General features: G+C 38.6%; 1 protein-coding gene across 5 annotated transcripts; it reads left to right on the top strand.

Moving 5' to 3' along the window:
• The first annotated feature begins 5484 nt into the window (after positions 1 to 5484).
• On the top strand, positions 5485 to 20261 carry creb1b (cAMP responsive element binding protein 1b). Of its 5 annotated transcripts, none has more exons than XM_038721049.1 (8): positions 5485 to 5641; positions 11067 to 11179; positions 11468 to 11614; positions 11733 to 11833; positions 12429 to 12592; positions 13606 to 13788; positions 14080 to 14233; positions 16154 to 20261. In XM_038721049.1, exons 2-8 carry the CDS (start codon positions 11075 to 11077, stop codon positions 16296 to 16298), a joined length of 999 nt encoding a protein of 332 aa, XP_038576977.1. In that variant the 5' UTR covers positions 5485 to 5641; positions 11067 to 11074; the 3' UTR covers positions 16299 to 20261. The 5 variants fall into 5 exon arrangements, with proteins under 5 accessions (XP_038576977.1, XP_038576974.1, XP_038576975.1 ...); XM_038721046.1 differs by having other exon boundaries at positions 11438 to 11614; XM_038721047.1 differs by lacking the exon at positions 5485 to 5641 and adding an exon at positions 5651 to 5748 and having other exon boundaries at positions 11438 to 11614.
• Positions 20262 to 20441: the final 180 nt, after the last annotated feature.

The raw sequence follows: 20441 nt of genomic DNA, 5'->3' as shown, positions 1-20441 counted from the left end.
ATAAAATCTTTGTCGCTGCTGAGACACACTGAATACACGCAAACAAGATCTTGCCAGAAAGGTAACCTTTCACAGTTTCTTGTGAAAGTGTCAAAAACACTCCAAGTGTTGGTGAAAATGAGCAGCAGGGGTTTGAATTCTATGAAAATTGAAAAATGTGTCTGCCTGAAACACAGAACACAAACAGAGAGCTACTGCTCAGGAGAAATGTCAAACATGAATGTGTTGTGGAGTATTAGGTTGGCAGAGGAATGCTCTCATGTATGTTTGTCTTTATACTTTAGCACCCTGATTCTACCCGAAAGTATGAGCTGATTTTACACATTTGCAAATGGACTGCATTCCCAATGGCGACAGCTATTTTGGAACATATTACCACATTAAAACCTGGTGTTAACATGTGTATCTGCATCTGGACGTCTTATTTGGATAAGCAGAAAAGCCTGTTAATGCAGAACAACATGAGCCTTGTTTCATCTTCCTGCACATTTAGCTGTGTTGTATTCACATTTCTTCCAGACCTTGACAAATCATCTGATCCACCTTTTGGTTTCCAGCCACTGACTGCAGCATCATCTGAATGGCCTTCTCTCCCAACATGCTGATAATGGCTCGGACATAGAGCCACAAAGTCTGCACATGAAGGGGGTTGGATGGGTCAATCAAACATTGGCTTTTCACATGTGAAACCACTCTTTGCTTCTTGCAGTCAATTCTTGCAGGATATCTTTTAACCTTGTCCACAATTGTTCCCTAACTGTAACCATGTTGTTATTATTGTATCAAGACAACAAATCATTATCCAAGTAGTCTTTGTGCCTAAACCTAACCAAACCATAACTATAGCAGTGAAAGATTAGAAACATGATAGTGGTCAAATATGGATGGTTCTGGAGCATTCATTTGGAGGGCTTGTTTCTATTTGACGAACAAGCATTCTTCATTGTTCTTCTTTATGTATGTGTCCCCTTCTGAGCAGTGCCCAAATTTAGTTCCAGGAACTCATCCAGAGAAGAGTGGCAACACGTGCAGAACCAGCACATCCTCACCAGAAATACAGCCGATAGGGTTGATATTGCAGCAGCTTATTACGACCCATATTTACATTTACTCTTGACGGGAAAGAAAAAAGTCAGGTGACATAGTACAAAGGGCAACAAAGTAATAAATAAAAGGTATTTGGGGTTGGTTGGTGGATGGATGAATGAGCGTTTTAAGTAAAGTAAGAACCTTCAATCGGGAGGCCTAGGTTCAAGTCCCATGTGAAAGAAAGCCAGAGTTGACTAATTTAAAGTATGTTAAATTTTGACTTCCATACGTAATGTTCTTATTATAGGTAAGAGTACTAGGTAGTTTTGTTGCCTAAACCTAACCAAACTACGATGTTTTTGTGTCCATGTTACTAATTGGGACTACATTTTTTGAAATTAATAGTATTAGTATTGAGAGAGGACGCTGCAGTCGGCAGCAGCAAAACAGGGCTGCAATATTATCCTTGCGGGCAATTGCATCCCGTCAAAGCACCTCCACTAAAGTGCTTGTTTTTGCCACTGACAGGCTCAAATTGTTATTACATGTGTCTGACAACATTGTGGAAAGGATCTCTACAGAGACTGACCTATTTTGAGTAACACAAAACCATGGCAAAATAGGGTCGAGGACGAAAAATACCAAAGTTACTCTTTAAGTTACTACAGTGGAAAAGAAGCATTAGTGAGGTCCACCACAAGCATCCAGAACAGCTTCAGTGCTCCTTTTCATAGATTCTCCAACTCTCTGAACTGTGCAGGAGGGAAGAATACTTTCCTTAAGATATTCCCTTGTTTGGTGTTTTGTTGTTGTGCTGTCTAACATGTTGCTCCAAAATTTCTGATAGGTGTTTAGTCAGTGAAGGCCATAGCATATGATTCACATTATTTCTAACAATTCAGTGAGCTTCTGTATTTATTATGTTTCTCCACTCATTTATTCAGGTTGTTCCTTTGACATTCTTCCTGTAACATGTATGTTTTTTTGGCTTTTTTTGTGTTCTTATAGCTGAAAAATATCAATTTGAACTCAGGTAGGTGTAGGTAAATTAAAAATGTTGCTCTCTTGTTTAGTGTGCCTGTTGTTTTTTGTTTTTTTTACATATTTAAGCGATTGTTGACTAATGGAAAACTATCCTGCAACACCAGAAAACAACAAAAAATCAGCCATGTTGTCAGACTCCCCCCCCTGTAAAATATTTCTACTTTTGGTCAAAATTGTCTCTCCCCCCTCAGCCCCTTCAGCCTCCTCCCCTCCTGGGTTCATTTTTTTTTTATAACTGGCTGCAAATTCACTGCTGTTCATTACCCAGGCAGGTCAATTCCCCAAACAATGTGTTTGGTGTCACAATAAAAAGGGTGTTTTTTATGGCGTGTAGCAGTAAAATGCTATTAAACAGATAAAACACCGGCAACGAGCATCAGGAGGATTATAAAAGGAATTGCCTTGATAAACTCCACATATCTGCGTGATGACACACCAGCAGCTCTCTTCTCTCTGTCGCTGGAGAGGAGGAGGGGAGGCAGGGACCGAGGAGCACATGGTCAGAGAGTTTATGCAGCTCTACAGCGCCACCATCTGGGAGATTAAAAAAAACAGGCTGTCTTTCGGTACTGTGGTCCTTTTGGTTCCATGAAAGAAAGAAAAAAGAAATGTGGTGTTTTTCCATTTAGAGGCTTGCTTGACAGGAGGAGAAGACAGACATAAAAAAAATCTTGAATTCAAATGGAAATGTTTTGCTCTGGGTGGTAAAAGCTACCACATTTTCAGGACTTACTGAACTGATTGATTTCTCCTTATCAGTGCAAGCTCGCTGTAGATTTCTTTTCATATATTCTGTCACTTGGTGCTTTTTTGTGTTGCATTTGTTTGCTTTACATTTACTTCTCTTCATTGCTGTAATATGGCACATCTGAATGAGGATATCTTATAAAGCTGAAATAAGTGTCCCATCCTCAGTCAGTTATAACCCAGGATTAGGAAGCAAAAGACTGGTTTGAGTCAGGTTGAAGGTAATAATTTGGTCAAATAAAGCTCATATCGTGCATGAAAGATAATCCTTTCACGTTTTTATAGGTCCTATAGATGTGCTTTTCTTTCTTCCTTTAAACTTCCAAGTTTTTTTGTGTGTGTGTTTCTTATGAGGTAAACATTATATCCAAGTGTACCTGCAGAGTTCTGCTACAGTGTGTATTGATTGGTCTTGTGCTTCCCTCTGGTGGTTACAGTGAGAATGGCTTCATCAATATAAGCCTTTTTTTTCACAGCAGACATTTTGGAACATCCATCCATCGTCAACCGCTTATCCTGCGTACAGGGTCGCAGGGCATTTTGGAACAGTGCTTACTAATTACGTATATGTTGGCTCTGTTGCATTCAAGCGTCTCAGTAAGTCATGAAAGTGTGACAGTTAGCCACCACTACTAGGACCCTGAAACTGAAGCAGCTAAATGGAATTCAGCCATAATTTATTTTATTATTGACACCTGTGCTTTTTCTGCTGAGACAAGTCAAAATGTCTTCTGTGAAGTTTACATGTCTAGAGATGTGCAAGAGGGTCCCAGGTTTTAATCCACCAGGCGTATTCTCCTGTCAACTGTATAGGCCTATAGACTAGACTAGGTTCCCTATGCTCAGTTGCAGTTGTAGAGCATTGTAATAAGAACCCCACACATCGAGACTATCTTCTTTATCTCCGAAGGTTTTAAGCATCTGAATGCTGAAGGGTTCTGTGTGTCACCCTCAGGGCTGTTTCCTGTGGTAAACCTTTAATATTCAAAGCTTATAGCTGCAACTCAGATTTTAATAATTTAACTTGCAAACAACACAACTCAAGAGAAGGTTCTTCATTGAACTCTCAAAGCATAAAGCACCCCTTCATATGAGACAAGCTAAAGAACATGTAGCATCGCACAAATACAAGTAATTTCTTGCTAGTTTTTTTATTGCTCTCAATGTTACACAGGTGTGATAAAAATACATATAGAAATATACATACAGCTTAAAACAAGGACAAACAAAGATAGGTAAAAAAAAAAATAAAAAAAAAGTAGGCTACATACAAATAGGTGGAAAAATAAAACAATAACCAACAACACACAAGTCAAGTGTTTATTTAAATTGTAAACAAATTAAAAAAAGAGCAAAGAAATAAATATTGAATTGATATACATGAAGTAGTAGTACAGTATGCATGTCTATATACAGAACAGCATGCAGGATTTATATTTAACAATGTTCAATGATATGTAGGCTACAGTGTGCATTTAAAGCTGGAAATATATCATTTATAATTTGTAGGTAAGTAGATGTTTAAGAGTTATGTAAACTACATAAATATAAATTTCTTTTTGTTGTAGTATAGTAGCCCAGATGCAGTATTGTATTGGCCATAATTAGCAGTAATTAAAAAGTATTTAAAAGTATCATAGTGAGATGCTAACAATAACTAACAATTTTAATTTTTGATTATCATATACAGTATGTGCAGATGTTTTGAGTTATCTGCCTCTGAAACGTCTGGATCCATACAGTGGAGATACACTGAATTCTTTGAGTTTGTGCTGCTGATAAAATGGAAAATTGACATAAATTACATGAAAATCAACAGCAAGCAACTTATCTTACAAGAAGCAATGTTATGGTTTCTCTGGATAATTCACAGACCTTAAATGTAAACTGTTTGGGACTATTTCTTCAGTGTAAAGTGTTTGACTGAAAACATTAGGCCTACCTACTATTTGTAAACACTGGTGAAAAGTACATTTGCTCAAGTAGCCAACTGTACTTTTTGAACTTTCTGCTACTTTATACTTCTACTCCATTACAATTCAGAAGCAAATATAGTAGGCTACCTATTACTCCACTACATTTATTTGGTCACTTAATAACTAGTTATTATGATGTAGCCTATTATTATAGGTTAACCCTAAGATAAGACTTTATTGATCCCGGGGGTAAATTCACAAGCTAGGCAGCAGTATTTAAACTGATTACAATTAGCTCCACCTTTACCAGCTGCAACATTAAAGTGATGTAGGCTACACATGACAGCACCATTAATCATAATCCAATAACATACATCATACTGAAATGGGACATTCTGTATAAATACTTGTACTTTTGGGCCTACTTTTCTTTAAGTAAGCATCTTGTACTGCTATCTAGACCCAAACCAAAACTATCTTCATAGAAAATAGGAAATCATTTTTATATGATAGTGAACCCAACGACCCTTTAAGCTCTAGCGAATATAGTCCACGTTTAAAGATTTTATGACCATCGTGTTTAGCTAACAGAGTATTGTTGCTCTCGTTAAATAAGTATTAAACTTACTAACTGCTTATAAACTGCTTATTGTAAAATGTCATTTTGCCAAAGACTTGGAGGGTGTCGTTAGGATCCGCTTCTCCTCGTTATTTTCCGCCCTGCTCCGTTTGCACGTCGGCCATTTCCGGCCAGTGTCGCCATCTGCTTTCTCGTCCTTCTCCAATCTCCGTGTTGTTGTTCCCGGTGACGCGGCGGAGGTGTAGCCTGACGCGGGCTCTTACGTGTCGGCCAGAATAAAAGTGGAGCTCCGGAGGCCCGGGAGTGACGAAGGGAGTCTGTATCGGTAAGGACGGAGCGGTGTCCGGGGCTCAGAGAGACGGGACGCGGCCGTAAAAAGTGTCGGTCTGGTCGGGTTCGGCCCGAAGGAAACAAAGAGATCATGGCGCCGCGGTGTGTTTGTAGCAGGATGGAGGGAGGGGAGGCTGCGGCGGTTTGTGACTTTGATAGTGAACCAGGAGGCGCAGTTTGTGTGTTAACCACCAGAAAGTGTGACAGGACTTTACTTAAACTGTCAAATGATGCTGTAGCGATTAAAGCTTTTTGCTAACAGATTTGTTTTTCCCTTAAATCGGTCCATTGATTGTCAACCGCGATATTTTCATTTAGCCTATGTCTGTTAATTGCTTGAATTTGTTTGGAATCTCATAGATAAATTGTGATTTGACCCCTGCTTACACAACCAGCACCACCGACTTATCGATAATTACCTTCCTATTTTTCATTCATGTTAATCTCGATTGAAATCGGCCATTGCGGGCCGCCGCGTTTGGTTGAAAACATGAACTCAGGCCTGGAGGTTTAAGACGCATCTTGTGTTTTGCTGTCAGATTTAAGTTGTAATTGTTTCTCCTCTCCTGGGATGTGGCCGGTTTGCGTCGAGGGGGGCGTTGCCCGGGCCATGCTGTCACACGCACACCGCATCCAAGTGATTTTTGAAAAGCAGAGGGAGAAATGTGTAAAGCCAATCATGCAGCGGAGAGAGGCTACGCACAGTGTGAGATCACTGAGCTCAGCGAACAACCGAAGTCTGTGTGAGATCACATCTCCGAGTCTTTAAAGGTCTTTTGTGATCATGTCTGCAGGTATAGATTCAGAGTAACTCATGTACGTCTTCCACAAGGTTAATTAGTTTCTCCCATCAAGGGCTTAGTTAGACCGTGTTCAATCGTGTTTTTATTATAATTATGATTAGGCTTATTATTATTATTATTATTATATTAGTTTTTTTATTATTATTATTATTGTAGTAGTTAAAATTTTTAAGTTTTAATTAATATTTTCCTTTCATTTAATTGGTAAGTTAATTCATTTAAAATTGATTAATTTTACTTGAACTATTTGTTATCTATTTTATTATAATAATAAATTCATCCAGAACACAGTCTTAGTCACAGTAATTATTATTTAAAAACTATAACAGCTTTTAGAACTAATTTACCAACCGAAGAAAACATTTGCATTTTTGATTATCAGTTCAGAGATACCTGCTGGTCATTTACAAGTAACTATTTCAACTACTTGTAAGAGATTAGTAGTGTAAATTTCCCACTTCATCACCCAGAGTGCTCCTTACTGTTAACTTGCTGTTTATTGTTGGTAGTGTGTATACTGTGGATTTTCACCTTTTATTGATATTTTATATTTCAGATTTGGCTATATCTAATCTTATTTTTATATGAGCTAATTACTCAACAGGGTGTCATCACAACCTTTTGTTTTTGCAATGTTTTTTTTATTAAAGTGACTCTTAGACACTTGGAGAAATACACTAAATGCAGATTGTTTCTCTGCCTCTGCTCAGATGGGCTGGCATCATCCAGAACGTTGCAATGACGAGAAATAAAAGGCCACTTTTACAAAAACCTGACCATGCTGGCAACAATGAAAGATATTTCAGGAGTGCTGCATGATTGCTATTGTAACAGTTGAATCACTCCATGGTGGTGCTGGGTGAAAACATAAAGTGGCTACTAGACAATAAGCTCATAAGAGCCGGCACATAAGATGTACATTTGTCAGGTCTGACAGCAGCAGGGAGGGACATTAAGATTTAGTGAACTTCCATATTTATTGTATTTTGTGACAGAAATTGTATTGTAAATAGGAATGTGTAAGTATTGGTTATATTGTATTGTTAATGAATTTTAATTTTTAAGAGAAACTATTTATACTTGGAAATAACTAACTAGTTGCCTTTTCATGATGCTCCTACCCATTTGCCTTACTAAAACAGACCACAATAGAAATAAGCTGACTGGCTCTATTTTGTTTTTATCCTTTTGATGGTATCTGTAGATAGGGCATTTCTTGCTGGAGACGCCACTTTTATATTTACAATCAATAAAGAAGTTCAATCAATCAATCGATCAATCACTGAGGAGAGAGTCTGAGTGTTACAGATCATTCAGTTTCCCTGTTATCTTGTGACTTTTGCCTGTATGCGTCGGTTGTTGTTTGTAGTGGTGGCAGAAGTTTGTAAACAAGGAGAGAAAATTTAGCTGTCCTTGTGAATGCCTTATTGTTGATTGTTTTATATTTTTGCATTCCAAAGACTCACAAAAGTCACTGTTAAATAAAATCTCTTCTTTAAAATCTTTTATTAAAGATTTATTATTAAACATTTCCAGCACAACTGGCTCGCACATCAGTTCTGTATTAAAACTTAAAATTATCAAACCATATCACCTTTTTTGGGGGGGGGGGCTTGAGTGAAACCCTGAAACCAACATGAAATATTCAGTCACATTTTGAGTGTAAAATATCAGCACACAGGATTCAAGACGACATTATTATACAACATGAATTACTAGTCGAAGTCACCAAATTGTACTGCCAAACCACTTCCTACTGTATGCCGGTCGTAGAGCCACTTGTCTTGCATAAACAAGTCATCCAGACAAACCTGTGCTCACTGTACCACCACACCTCCTTTTGGGATTCACAGTGCGTTTGCCTGTAGTGTTTTTTAGTATTCAGTATTTTGTATTCAATATTAATACAAACACCTTTAAGTAAAAAAGCTATCCGTTGCGACACAACAACAAACTCCAGCCTCCAGAATGACGGCAGGGTCTCTGATAGAGTCTGTCAACAAAAGCTCAACACAATAAGCTTCATAAATGTAGGATTTATGGGAGCTTGTTGTCTTAATTAGCGTCATTACATTGTTATCTAAGTCATAGCTTTGAGTAGTAAGCAGATGGAACAAACAGCAAGCCAAGGTTCAGTGAGTCACTGTTGTCACTTTGCCTCATTTTAAGCCAAGGAAAAAAATAGTTTGTTGTGTAATTTATCGTGTAATAAACTTTGACAGATATGGTCAGTGACATGGATTGATTCAGTCTGAACAAAACAACTTTCATGAGAGAGAAGTGCTGTCTGTGGCATTCCTTGTTGACAGATCAGATCACCCCTAAATTCAAAGTTCCTTCATGAGCAGTTTTCTGAAATGCTTTCAGATTTTTTCCCAAAGTGCCCAATCACATAATTAATCATGAACAGAAGCAGATGTTACTATCAGGGGCACACATTTGCCCTCGCACACATTTTTGAGTTCTGACTTTATACTTAATTTTACAACTGTGGTGCAGCAGAGGACCAGCTTTTCTTTGACCAATAAATCAAACTATAGTAAGATTTTTATCTTTAATTAATAGTAACAAATGTATGGGCATCAGGAGGGTGCCCAACATTTCTAGATTGCAGGAACATTCTGGGAACATCATTTGAGGTTAGGTGAAAACATTCCTATATGACTAAAAGTTTATGTTAAGTTTTTATAAGCATTTCATTCTCCAAAAAAAAAAACTTTATTTGAAAGGATGTTAAGTGCTCCCTTTGACACAGTTGATCAGGGCATTCTTTTAGATAGAACGAGGCACTGGGTGGGCGTATCTGGTACTGCATTAAACTGGTTCTCATCATATTTGTCTAATAGGGAGTTTTGTGTCTCCATTAACAACTTCATGTGGTCTTTTCCCATATTAATTATGGTGTGCCTCAGGTATCAATTCTTGGACCAATTTTGTTCTCCCTATTCTCTTCCTGGGTGATGTGACCTGTAGACAAGGTATTCCTTTACACCGTTATGCAGATGACACGCAGTTGTACCTCCGTATCAAGCCCACTAAGATCAATAAACAGACTGAAATAAAAATCTGGATGTTGATACATTTGCTTCAGCTCAATTCTAACAAAACAGAAATCCTTGTAATTGGGCCCCAACATACCACAAAACAAATACTGCCATCACCTGTCACAACTTGTCAAGCCTGTTGCAAGAAATCTTGGTGTCCGGTTTGATAGCAATTTGATTTTTTGAGCAATGTATCACTAAGCTTTTCCAGTCGTGTTTTATCACCTAAGAAGTATTGCAAAAATTGGAATAGATTTTAGCCTCTTCTCCTACTGGAAAAACTTTGAAACGACTACAGACCATACAAAACTCAGCATCTAGGCTTTTGACCAGAACCTAGAGGGACGATCACATCACACCTGTTTTAGCCTCTTTACATTGGCTCCCTGTTTGTTATGAGATTGATATAAAGATATTATTGATTTCTTTTAAGGCTCCTCATGGCCTGGCTACAGATTATATTTTAGATTTTCTAATCCCTTATGAACCTTTGTGTAGTTTGAGATCTTTCTGGCAGGAATCTTCTAACTCTTCCCAAGTCCAGGCTGAAAACTAAAAGGGACAGAGCTTTTGCAGTCAGGGACCCAAGGCACCAGAACAACCTGCCTGAGGAAATTGGGCTGTCCAAGTCACTGTCTTCTTTTAAGTCTCTTCTAAAAATTTACTTTTATGAGAAAGCACATCCAGATTTTATTTGATTTTTAATTTCCTGTTTATTTATTTATTTTTAAAATAATTAATCTTGGTATTTTATTTCATTTTCTCAGCACTTTGTTTTGAGAAGTGCTCTATAAATACAGTTTATTATTATTATTATTATTACACTTGGTCGAAAATAGACTTAATTAGATAATTACACCTGAAATGTGACTGTTTACCAAGAAAACACCACCACTGGCAGCAGCTTTATATTCCACCAACTAACAAACAACAGTTGAAAAGAAAAGCAGTATACATAATGTTTCCTGCACTTTACAATTCACACTCAGAGTCGCGCATCTTTCTCTTGTGTGTACCATGATATCAGAGCTAATAGAGAATCCGTCGGGATCCACTCCAGTATGAGAGTGATTAGTTGTTCCATGTTTTATTGATGTGCCAAATATAACGTTTTAAGAACCATAAGTGAACGTTCCTTATGGTATTTTACATATTTGAGATAGAACAACATCTAGAGATTTTTTTTTACTCATACTTTAGCTGACAATTGTTAATATTAATGTCATTAGTAACTCCTTCATTTACATTTATTCATTTAGCTGACGCTTTTATCCAAAGCGACTTACAATTGCTATACATGTCAGAGGTTGCATGCCTCTGGAGCAACGAGGGGTTAAGTGTCTTGCTCAGGGACACTTAACCCCTTCACCACCCATTATGAATTTTAGAAAGTTTGATGTGCCTTTCAAATATTTTTTTTTCTCTAAATTTGTAGTGTTTTCTGTTGTTGTCTTTTATGGCACATTTTCAGTCCTGAGGTTGCGTCACACAAACCATCGGTGATCCAGATGCTGTGGCTGCAGCTCTACAGAACACCAGTTTTAACAGCTTCTCTTCAAATCTTCATCCTTAGCTCAGCCAATGAAGATGGAGTCAGCAGTTGAGGCTCAGCATGGGGTGGAGACTGCTGTGACTGAGGCGGAGAACCAACAAATCACCCAAGCACAGATTGCTACTTTGGCACAGGTAACTGATGACGTTAACACTATTACCACTTCTTCCAGTCTCTGCAAGCTGTGCCCAGCTTAAGCTCTGCAATGTTGGCTTAGTTTGTTTAAAAAAGTCTTGTGCATACACAGCAAAGTAAGATATTAAAAAAGTCAGTTTGATGTTGCTGTTTAGACTCAGGAAGTGCAACTGGTGTACAAACATTTAGAAAAATAACAATTTTGAATGCCACAAATGTAAAATAAAACATACTTAATGTTAAAATGCACATGGCAGACAGCATGGTCAGTCGCTCCTGAATTTCAGGTAACGATGACAACAGGCCACGCCTCGGCCACAGGTCCCACAGTTACGTTGGTACAGCTTCCCAATGGACAGACGGTTCAAGTCCATGGTGTCATCCAGGCTGCACAGCCGTCTGTTATCCAGTCCCCACAGGTCCAGGCCGTGCAGGTAAAACACACATGTACAATCCTAGTTTTAGGTCTTTTTAAGCTGCAATATAAAGAACGTGAAATTAGAAGGTTTGTTTGATGCATTTCTGTCTGGTTTATTGGTTTGTTTGTTCCAGATATCCACCATAGCAGAAAGCGAGGATTCACAGGAGTCAGTGGACAGCGTGACTGACTCTCAGAAGCGCAGAGAGATTCTGTCACGACGGCCCTCGTACAGGTAATTTGTGTGGGTGATGTGTATGAATGCTTTCAGGAGACCGCCAAGACGATCAAGATATCCCATAATTAAATTAAACATTGCAAGAAAAGTTTAAGGACCACGGGCACTTTTTTGGCTTTGTTTACATTTTTGAAAGGCCGATTAGCTGCATGTGTGAATTTGTTTACCAAACACCATAGGGTACAAACCCTATGTTTATAGGGTATGAAATCATCTCTTTTTCATTTGTCCCAGTTCTGCTATTTCTAGAACTAGAAGATTTTTTTGAGCTGTGTTCAATGCAAAAGAACCTTGTTTACTGTAAAGATCTATAATGATCTTCTTGCTGCAAGAAGCAAATTAGCAAATAAATAGCAAATTTTTGGTACATGAGTATCTAAAAATCTGAGGATGCAAATTAGTTGTGCTGTTTTTCAGTGAAACTATAAGATATATAAAAACTATAAAGATTATATGTATAGGACATGGAAATGATTGTGAATAGGTGATGGTGAGACTAAAACTGATGCAGCATTTTACATGAAAAAAATGTTCACACGAACCCTGCCCAATAGGTTTTGTGAGTAAATCCCACCCTTGTTTGTTCCAACAGGAAAATCCTGAATGACCTTTCATCCGATGCACCTGCTGTCCCTCGTATCGAGGAAGAAAAGGCTGAGGAGGACTCAGCTGCCGCCGCCGCTGCCGCCGCCACGCCCTCAATCACCACAGTTACTGTCCCCACACCCATCTACCAGACCAGCAGTGGCCAATACAGTAGGTGATAGTTGACTCAGTGGAGCTGTATCTGAGGCTGCAGGTTGATGTAATTCAGACAGGACACAATGTGGGATGGGTATAGTTAGGATTTTATTGATTCCACTAGGCTTATAGATCCTTTTTATCTGTCCTTTTTTATCACTAAGAAATTATTATTATTTGAAAAAAATAAAAAATGAATCCATATTAGAAGTTATTTATATTTCAAAGATAAGAAAGAACAGCAGCAGCGATTTTCCCTTGAAACAAATCAAACTAATATTCCTGACATCAAAACCCTGATTGAAGTTTGAAAGTAATGTAGAACACATCCTCACTCAGCTGCTAATGTGGATTCACTGCTTGACAAGTCAAGTGCAATTTATACTTCTGCGTCAAATCGACGGCGTAGCCTCTGCGTAGCCCCCTGCCTTACGGCGTCACCTACGTCATCGCCTACACCATCGCCTGAAGTGCACCTCCTTAGGCTGGTAGAGGGAGCAGGGGCTGGTTTGGGAGTGGTAGCTATCGTCTTAGCTAATAAATGTACTAAAACTGGCTCAGTTTTAAGATACATGGGTACTTAGGCTAAACAGTTATGCTCCATCCAATCAGCTGTCATATTGTTGTGAACATGAGCGCGCTATGGCTGTGTACATCACACCGCTGGTGGATGGGGGACTGCGGACATAACAGTTGAAAACATCAAGTATATTCAAGTTTATTCTTGTTAAACAAGCATTTTGATTTTTTACTCCTACTGGCTTTTTACTCGCAGAGTTTTTATTATAAAATCTTCTACACAAACAGCGGGTTTCTTCGGTGTACTTTGCCATAACAACTGCCATAAAAAGTCGAAGGCTTTGTGTCAGCTTGTTTTGGAGTGACATGACGTCTTGCATAAAGTAAAAAATTAAATATGACACATTTATTTATGTAATTATTATTATTATTTATTCTTTGATATGGATTAATTCTCTCTCTTGTTCCCTTTCTCCCGTTGACATCTGTCCCTCTCACCAAACACACAGTTGCAATCACACAGGGCGGGGCTATTCAGCTGGCTAATAACGGTACAGATGGAGTCCAGGGACTTCAGACTCTGACCATGACCAACGCAGCAGCAGCCCAGCCTGGAGCCACCATCCTCCAGTACGCGCAGACCAGCGACGGCCAGCAGATACTGGTTCCCAGTAACCAGGTGGTGGTCCAAGGTGAGAGTTTTCACATCATCTGTGTTAATGAAGTGGTGTGTAATTGGGCTGAAGATAGTGATATCTGATATTTTGCACATATATCCATTATTTTTGATGTAACCATTTTATTTTATAATGCATCCTTGTAGAAAAGCTATTTTAAATTTTTAAATTTCTACTTTTGATATTGAAGACAAAAACATTTAGCTATTCACAGTCAGCAAACACGATAAGGACGCATTGGTTCTCCAAGCAAAAGTGGTTTTATCAAGAAATTAAATTTCACTTTCTGACAACCACACCTTTCAGCTGCCTCTGGTGACGTCCAGGCCTATCAGATCCGAGCAGCCCCTGCAAGCACCATCGCCCCGGGGGTTGTGATGGCGTCTTCCCCCGCCCTCCCCACAGGAGGCGCTACTGAGGAGGTCACCCGCAAACGGGAAGTCCGCCTCATGAAGAACAGGTATGTACAGAGGAGGAAATCTGTGTCTTGTATATCTCAATACCAGCTTTGCTGTTCAGAAACATCCCAAAATCAAAGCTGCTGCCTTTGTGGAAGGTCCATGACCAAAATACAGTGGGTACGGAAAGTATTCAGACCCCTTTAAATTTTTCACTCTTTGTTTCATTGCAGCCATTTTCCAAAAATCAAAAAAGTTCATTTTATTTCTCAGTAATGTACACTCAGCACCCCATCTTGACAGAAAAAAACAGAAATGTAGAAATTTTTGCAAATTTATTAAAAAAGAAAAACTGAAATATCACATGGTCATAAGTATTCAGACCCTTTGCTCAGTATTTAGTAGAAGCACCCTTTTGATCTAATACAGCCATGAGTCGTTTTGGGAAAGATGCAACAAGTTTTTCACATCTGGATTTGGGTATCCTCTGCCATTCCTCCTTGCAGATCCTCTCCAGTTCTGTCAGGTTGGATGGTAAACGTTGGTGGACAGCCATTTTCAGGTCTCTCCAGAGATGCTCAATTGGGTTTAAGTCAGGGCTCTGGCTGGGCCATTCAAGAACAGCCACGGAGTTGTTGTGAAGCCACTCCTTCGTTATTTTAGCGGTGTGCTTAGGGTCATTGTCTTGTTGGAAGGTAAACCTTCGGCCCAGTCTGAGGTCCAGAGCACTCTGGAAAAGGTTTTCATCCAGGATATCCCTGTACTTGGCCGCATTCATCTTTCCCTCGATTGCAACCAGTCGTCCTGTCCCTGCAGCTGAAAAACACCCCCACAGCATGATGCTGCCACCACCATGCTTCACTGATGAGACTGTATTGGACAGGTGATGAGCAGTGCCTGGTTTTCTCCACACATACCGCTTAGAATTAAGGCCAAAAAGTTCTATCTTGGTCTCATCAGACCAGAGGATCTTATTTATCACCATCTTGGAGTCCTTCAGGTGTTTTTTAGCAAACTCCATGCGGGCTTTCATGTGTCTTGCACTGAGGAGAGGCTTCCGTCGGGCCACTCTGCCATAAAGCCCCGACTGGTGGATTGCTGCAGTGATGGTTGACTTACTACAACTTTCTCCCATCTCCCGACTGCATCTCTGGAGCTCAGCCGCAGTGACCTTTGGGTTCTTCTTTACCTCTCTCACCAAGGCTCTTCTCCCCCGATAGCTCAGTTTGGCCGGACGGCCAGCTCTAGGAAGGGTTCTGGTCGTCCCAAACGTCTTCCATTTGAGGATTATGGAGGCCACTGTGCTCTTAGGAACCTTAAGTGCAGCAGAAATTTTTTTGTAACCATGGCCAGATCTGTGCCTTGCCACAAGTCTGGCTCTGAGCTCTTCAGGCAGTTCCTTTGACCTCATTATTCTCATTTGCTCTGACATGCACTGTGAGCTGTAAGGTCTTATATAGACAGGTGTGTGGCTTTCCTAATCAAGTCCAATCAGTATAATCAAACACAGCTGGACTCAAATGAAGGTGTAGAACCATCTCAAGGATGATCAGACGAAATAGACAGCACCTGAGTTAAATATGAGTGTCACGGCAAAGGGTCTGAATACTTATGACCATGTGATATTTCAGTTTTTCTTTTTTAATAAATTTGCAAAGATTTCTATTTCTGTTTTTTTCTGTCAAGATGGGGTGCTGAGTGTACATTACTGAGAAATAAAATGAACTTTTTTGATTTTTGGAAAATGGCTGCAATGAAACAAAGAGTGAAAAATTTAAAGGGGTCTGAATACTTTCCGTACCCACTGTATGTCTCAGTGTAGAGTATAGCAGGCCAGCCTTAAAGCTAGTCTGGGGTAAGCGCATTTAATAATAATTATAATAATAATAATATGTATCACTCAAATTCAAAGGTTTCAAAATGTCCGGCAAATCCCCCAAAAATGAATCCAAAAGACAAACTGTGTCTCATCCTTCCTACAGAGAGGCAGCCCGTGAATGTCGCAGGAAGAAGAAGGAGTATGTAAAGTGTTTGGAGAACCGAGTGGCCGTCCTGGAGAACCAAAACAAGACACTAATTGAAGAACTTAAAGCCCTCAAAGACCTTTACTGCCATAAATCTGAGTAGTTCCTGTCCTGAACACCGAGCTGGGCCAAGTAGCGTATCAGTTCTTTTCAAATACTTTGACTGTTTGATTCTGCCTGCCTGGCCTTCCAGTTTACACACGACTGGCACTTTTGGATGAAAACTCCCTAATCCTGCTTACACTACCTTCTCTTAAGTATCCTGTCAGTATAATACATTTAAAATATAAAAAAAATACAAAATCTTTCAAGTATCAGTACACTGAATACACTTGTATGTGCTGTCACCCAGGTCTGATGATAGACATTGGCAAAGTGCTAAAATAAACGTTCTAGTCTAAAACTGTAGTGTGATGGATCCAGAACAGTAGCTACTATCCTTGCAACATCATTAAAAAGGTAAAATCAGCTGCTGACAACGGTTAACATGTTGCTCCACACATCTTTGACTGTGGGCCTTTTCATTTTCGTAGATTTTGCTAATACCCACATAAGTTAGTTCAACACTGTACCCATCATGTTTATTGTAGAGAGTCCAATGTCCAATGAGGCAGAGGAAATAATATCCTTAAATCTTTCAACAACAAAAAGAACCTCCCTGTGGTTCATCTCAACCATGTTTTTGTTATCCTAGCCAGATCATGTCAAACAAAATGGTGGATTTTGACGCGTCACCTCTGTTTAGACCTTAATTGTTTTCTAGTTGCATTATGGTTTACGTGTTGAAAAGGCTCGTATTTTATTGGCCTCATCTGGCTCCATTCGAGCGTGTGTGTTTACTGTTTAAGAAATAATGCCTGACCAGTCCTTAAAACATAGCCATTGTTGTACCTTGATGTAGTACAGTAGCTACACTGTGGACCAGAACTATGTTTAAGAAGTCCTGAAATGTGATTTTAGGGACACCTGCCAAATATTTATGATTTAATAATCCCTGTTGCCATGGTAACTTAAAATTCACAGTGGTGGGTTCGGTGTTAAACTGCAGTCTGGCCAAAACTATGACAACAAGACCCAGCTTGGGGATTTAAATTAAGACTCAGACATTTCTACGTCAGGCAAGCTCAGTCAATTGCAGTTGAAGCCTTTGAATTAATTGTCTACTTGATCCACATCCTGGTGTGAACCAACCTTTTTAAAAAATGAATTATTACACAATAACTTGTATAGCGGACTCTGCAAGTAATTGGGTCCAAAAAAGTCATTTTTTTGTGTTTTTAAAGATGCTACCAACTGCCGATTGTGAAGGATGTGGAAGAACTGTGTACATCAGCAGACAGAGGATTGCCTCAGTCATGTCAAATGTTAAAAAGAGACGTATTGCAGTGTGACGTCACACTTCTCAGTTCACTCATATTGTTTTTCTGCTTCTCCACAACAGAAGATTGTCAGAGATGCTATTAAAATAAGATTCTTTGTAGGATAAGGCACAATTTTAAAGATGGATTATTGTTTCTGCAACCTGGGGTTCCTATTAGTTATGGTAACACTTCACTCACTAGGTTAAGTCCAGTAGGGCAGCAACAGAAGGGGTAATTTTAATTAAAACAAATTTGTAAGTAAAAGCAAATCTGAATATTTAATTTACTACCCAAACAGGTTGTTGCAAAAACACTATTGCAGAACTATTTAGTTTTTCCACTTTGACTGACCATACTTACTGTTGTTCTGCAAACAAGCAGTTTTTCAAGGCAAAGCACAATTTTAATGGACATTCAGACGTGTTCGGGGTTGAGATAATTGGGGTTGTGTTAAATCTGAAGTCAAGCGTCATCTCATTGTGCCACAGTAAACTGTCAGTTTTTCGTCACAAAAATGACCATCATGATCCAAGTTATGATTTTTCCTTGACATTTCATTCTTCTGTGTTTTATAATATGTGTCTGTTTTGCAATGTTGTAAACTATGGATTGTGATGTGAGATTGCAGAGCCGCCATTTTTTAAATATGTAGCAGATTGGATTCTGTGTGAAATCTACTGGCTACGATTATGCGATACACTTAAAATCCATGAAAATGTGCGTTCTGTTTAAAAGAGGCAATTTTGTGTTACTGTGCGTTGTTTTTTGAGAAGATACACGTACGTATTTGTTTATTTTTTTATATACTGTACATAGACTCTACAGCATGAGTAGACCTCATATTTCTGTTTATTTGATATGAAAAATGTTCTTATGGCTTGTATGAAACCAACTTTGCATATTTGTAACACATCGATGTATAATAGACGACAATGTATGTGTGTATTCATGTAATCCACCAGGCCTACCACAGTCATGGCAGCTAAGTATATGAGAAAAGGCCTTTGTTGGAGACGTTATATTTTGGAGTGCTGTACTCTGTTTTGGGATCTGCAGTGTTTGTTTATAGAGAAGTGTGTTGAGAGAAGTCAGGGTCATCAACGTATTTGAATTTCATAACTAACACTTTTGTTTATTCGTAAACTGCACAGCAGAAACCTCGGTGGGTTCAAACTCAGCCGCACATCGTAGTGTTTTTAACTGTAAATGTATTTTTATCTCATAGACCTGGACAGAAATGTCTCCAGTAGCCATTTTTTTTATATCATCCAATGAATCAAATGAAAGCACAATCTTTCGTCTTGAGCCCTTTTTATGTTTATTTTATTGTACTTTGACTAAATGTATTTTACTACAAAGCTACATTAGATTTTTTTATGGTTATTTTATTGGTTCCAATGGTACACATCAGTTAATCCTCAACCCAAGTATTTGCTCATGTCAACTGGGAACTAAACAAACAAAAATATTTTAAATTTTTTGAGTATAAAAACTCTGTGATTTAGTGATAGAAACTCAGAATTCTTTTTCCTCCAGCTCACTGTTGATGTTTGGAACTGAAGCCCACTCATAGAGGTTGTTTTTAATCCTCATAACTACTATTTCTGAGCAGCTTCAAAGTTCATTCTTGACCTCAGAAACAGTAGTTTGACAAAATCAGCTTAACCCAAGGTCCACATAATAGCTTTTTCCAAAGCTTTCAAATGCATCTCACAGTTTAGTCTTCATCAGGAGATGGAGGTCGCACAGTTGTCATCACGTGACAAAGTATGGAAGTTCAGTCGTGTGATAACAGGTGGTCATGAGAAAATAACCCGTGTCTCTGTTCAAAGGTGGTCTTTGGTGCGTTTGGTTGAAAGCTCCGGAAGTGAATAAGTGGAGATAAAAAAGTTGAGATAAAATTTGACTGCTAATCTATTTGTATATTCACAAAGAAATTTCAAAACTTCAGTCATTAGGTGAACAGAAATTTGGGAGCACTAATGGCCACTCTAACAATTAGAGTGTGTTCCTTAAAATGTGTGTTGTTTCTGTTGTTTTCATTTTGTAAGGGTCATGAGTTCATGGTAGCTCTGCCAGTTTTATTTTTCTTGAATAAAACATTTTGATAGTGTATTTGTAATGTATAGAGGATTAAAGGGTTGAACCAGTGACAGAAATCACATATGTGGAGTTATTCAGAAGGCTTTGAATGAATCATCTCATATTAACCCACAACACATTAGCATGTACTGCAGATGCACATGTCCCTGTTTTGCTTTCCTCCTACCTGTCACAGTTTAATTTGGAGAAATCTATGTAGAGGTAAAACAAAATGCAGAAGTAATCTTTTTTTAATGCGTTTCAAGGGATGGAATTAAGTCTGACCAACCACATGTTGGGCCTCGCTGATTGTAACGCTTATTTTAGTGGAAACAGTGAATTTGATAGAATCCCCATCAATAACGGAGCAATCAGTGCGAGGGCTTTAAAAATGTGTGTAAGGATGGGAAGCACTTAGACTGTTTAGATACTGGTGCCATTATAATACCTGAGTTGAAAACTTTTGTACGTGTATTCTGAAAAGAAAAATAATTTCCACCTCTTGTACTTCTCACAGGTGCTGAAACTAGTAATAATCTTTTTTTCTGTTGATTTGATATAGTGAGCTCAACTTTGTGATGTGATTACACAGTATCTTTCCAATAAAACCAAAAGTGTTTTCATTTTTGTGCCAGAATAGTTTATACTCACAGGCCTCAGTTCTGCATGAAACAGATTGATATCCAAGTATATATACATATATAAATATATATAGGATTTCTAGTAAACATTTTTTCTAACTTTTAATGTGATCACTTTATATATTGCCACTTTTACAAGTTATTAATTTAAAATGCCATGTA

This window comes from Micropterus salmoides, unplaced genomic scaffold, assembly GCF_014851395.1.
Source record: "Micropterus salmoides isolate LMB-PRFRI ecotype aquatic unplaced genomic scaffold, ASM1485139v1 Ms_hic_scaffold_15, whole genome shotgun sequence".
NCBI lineage: Eukaryota > Metazoa > Chordata > Actinopteri > Centrarchiformes > Centrarchidae > Micropterus > Micropterus salmoides.
Note: the sequence above shows the minus strand (reverse complement) of the source record. Positions and strands in the feature narration are given on the sequence as shown.

Coding starts and splice junctions, on each gene's coding strand:
- creb1b (XM_038721045.1), top strand. Junction 11,834..12,428: donor TCACGACGGCCCTCGTACAG/GTAATTTGTGTG, acceptor TTGTTCCAACAG/GAAAATCCTGAATGACCTTT. Junction 12,593..13,605: donor GACCAGCAGTGGCCAATACA/GTAGGTGATAGT, acceptor CCAAACACACAG/TTGCAATCACACAGGGCGGG.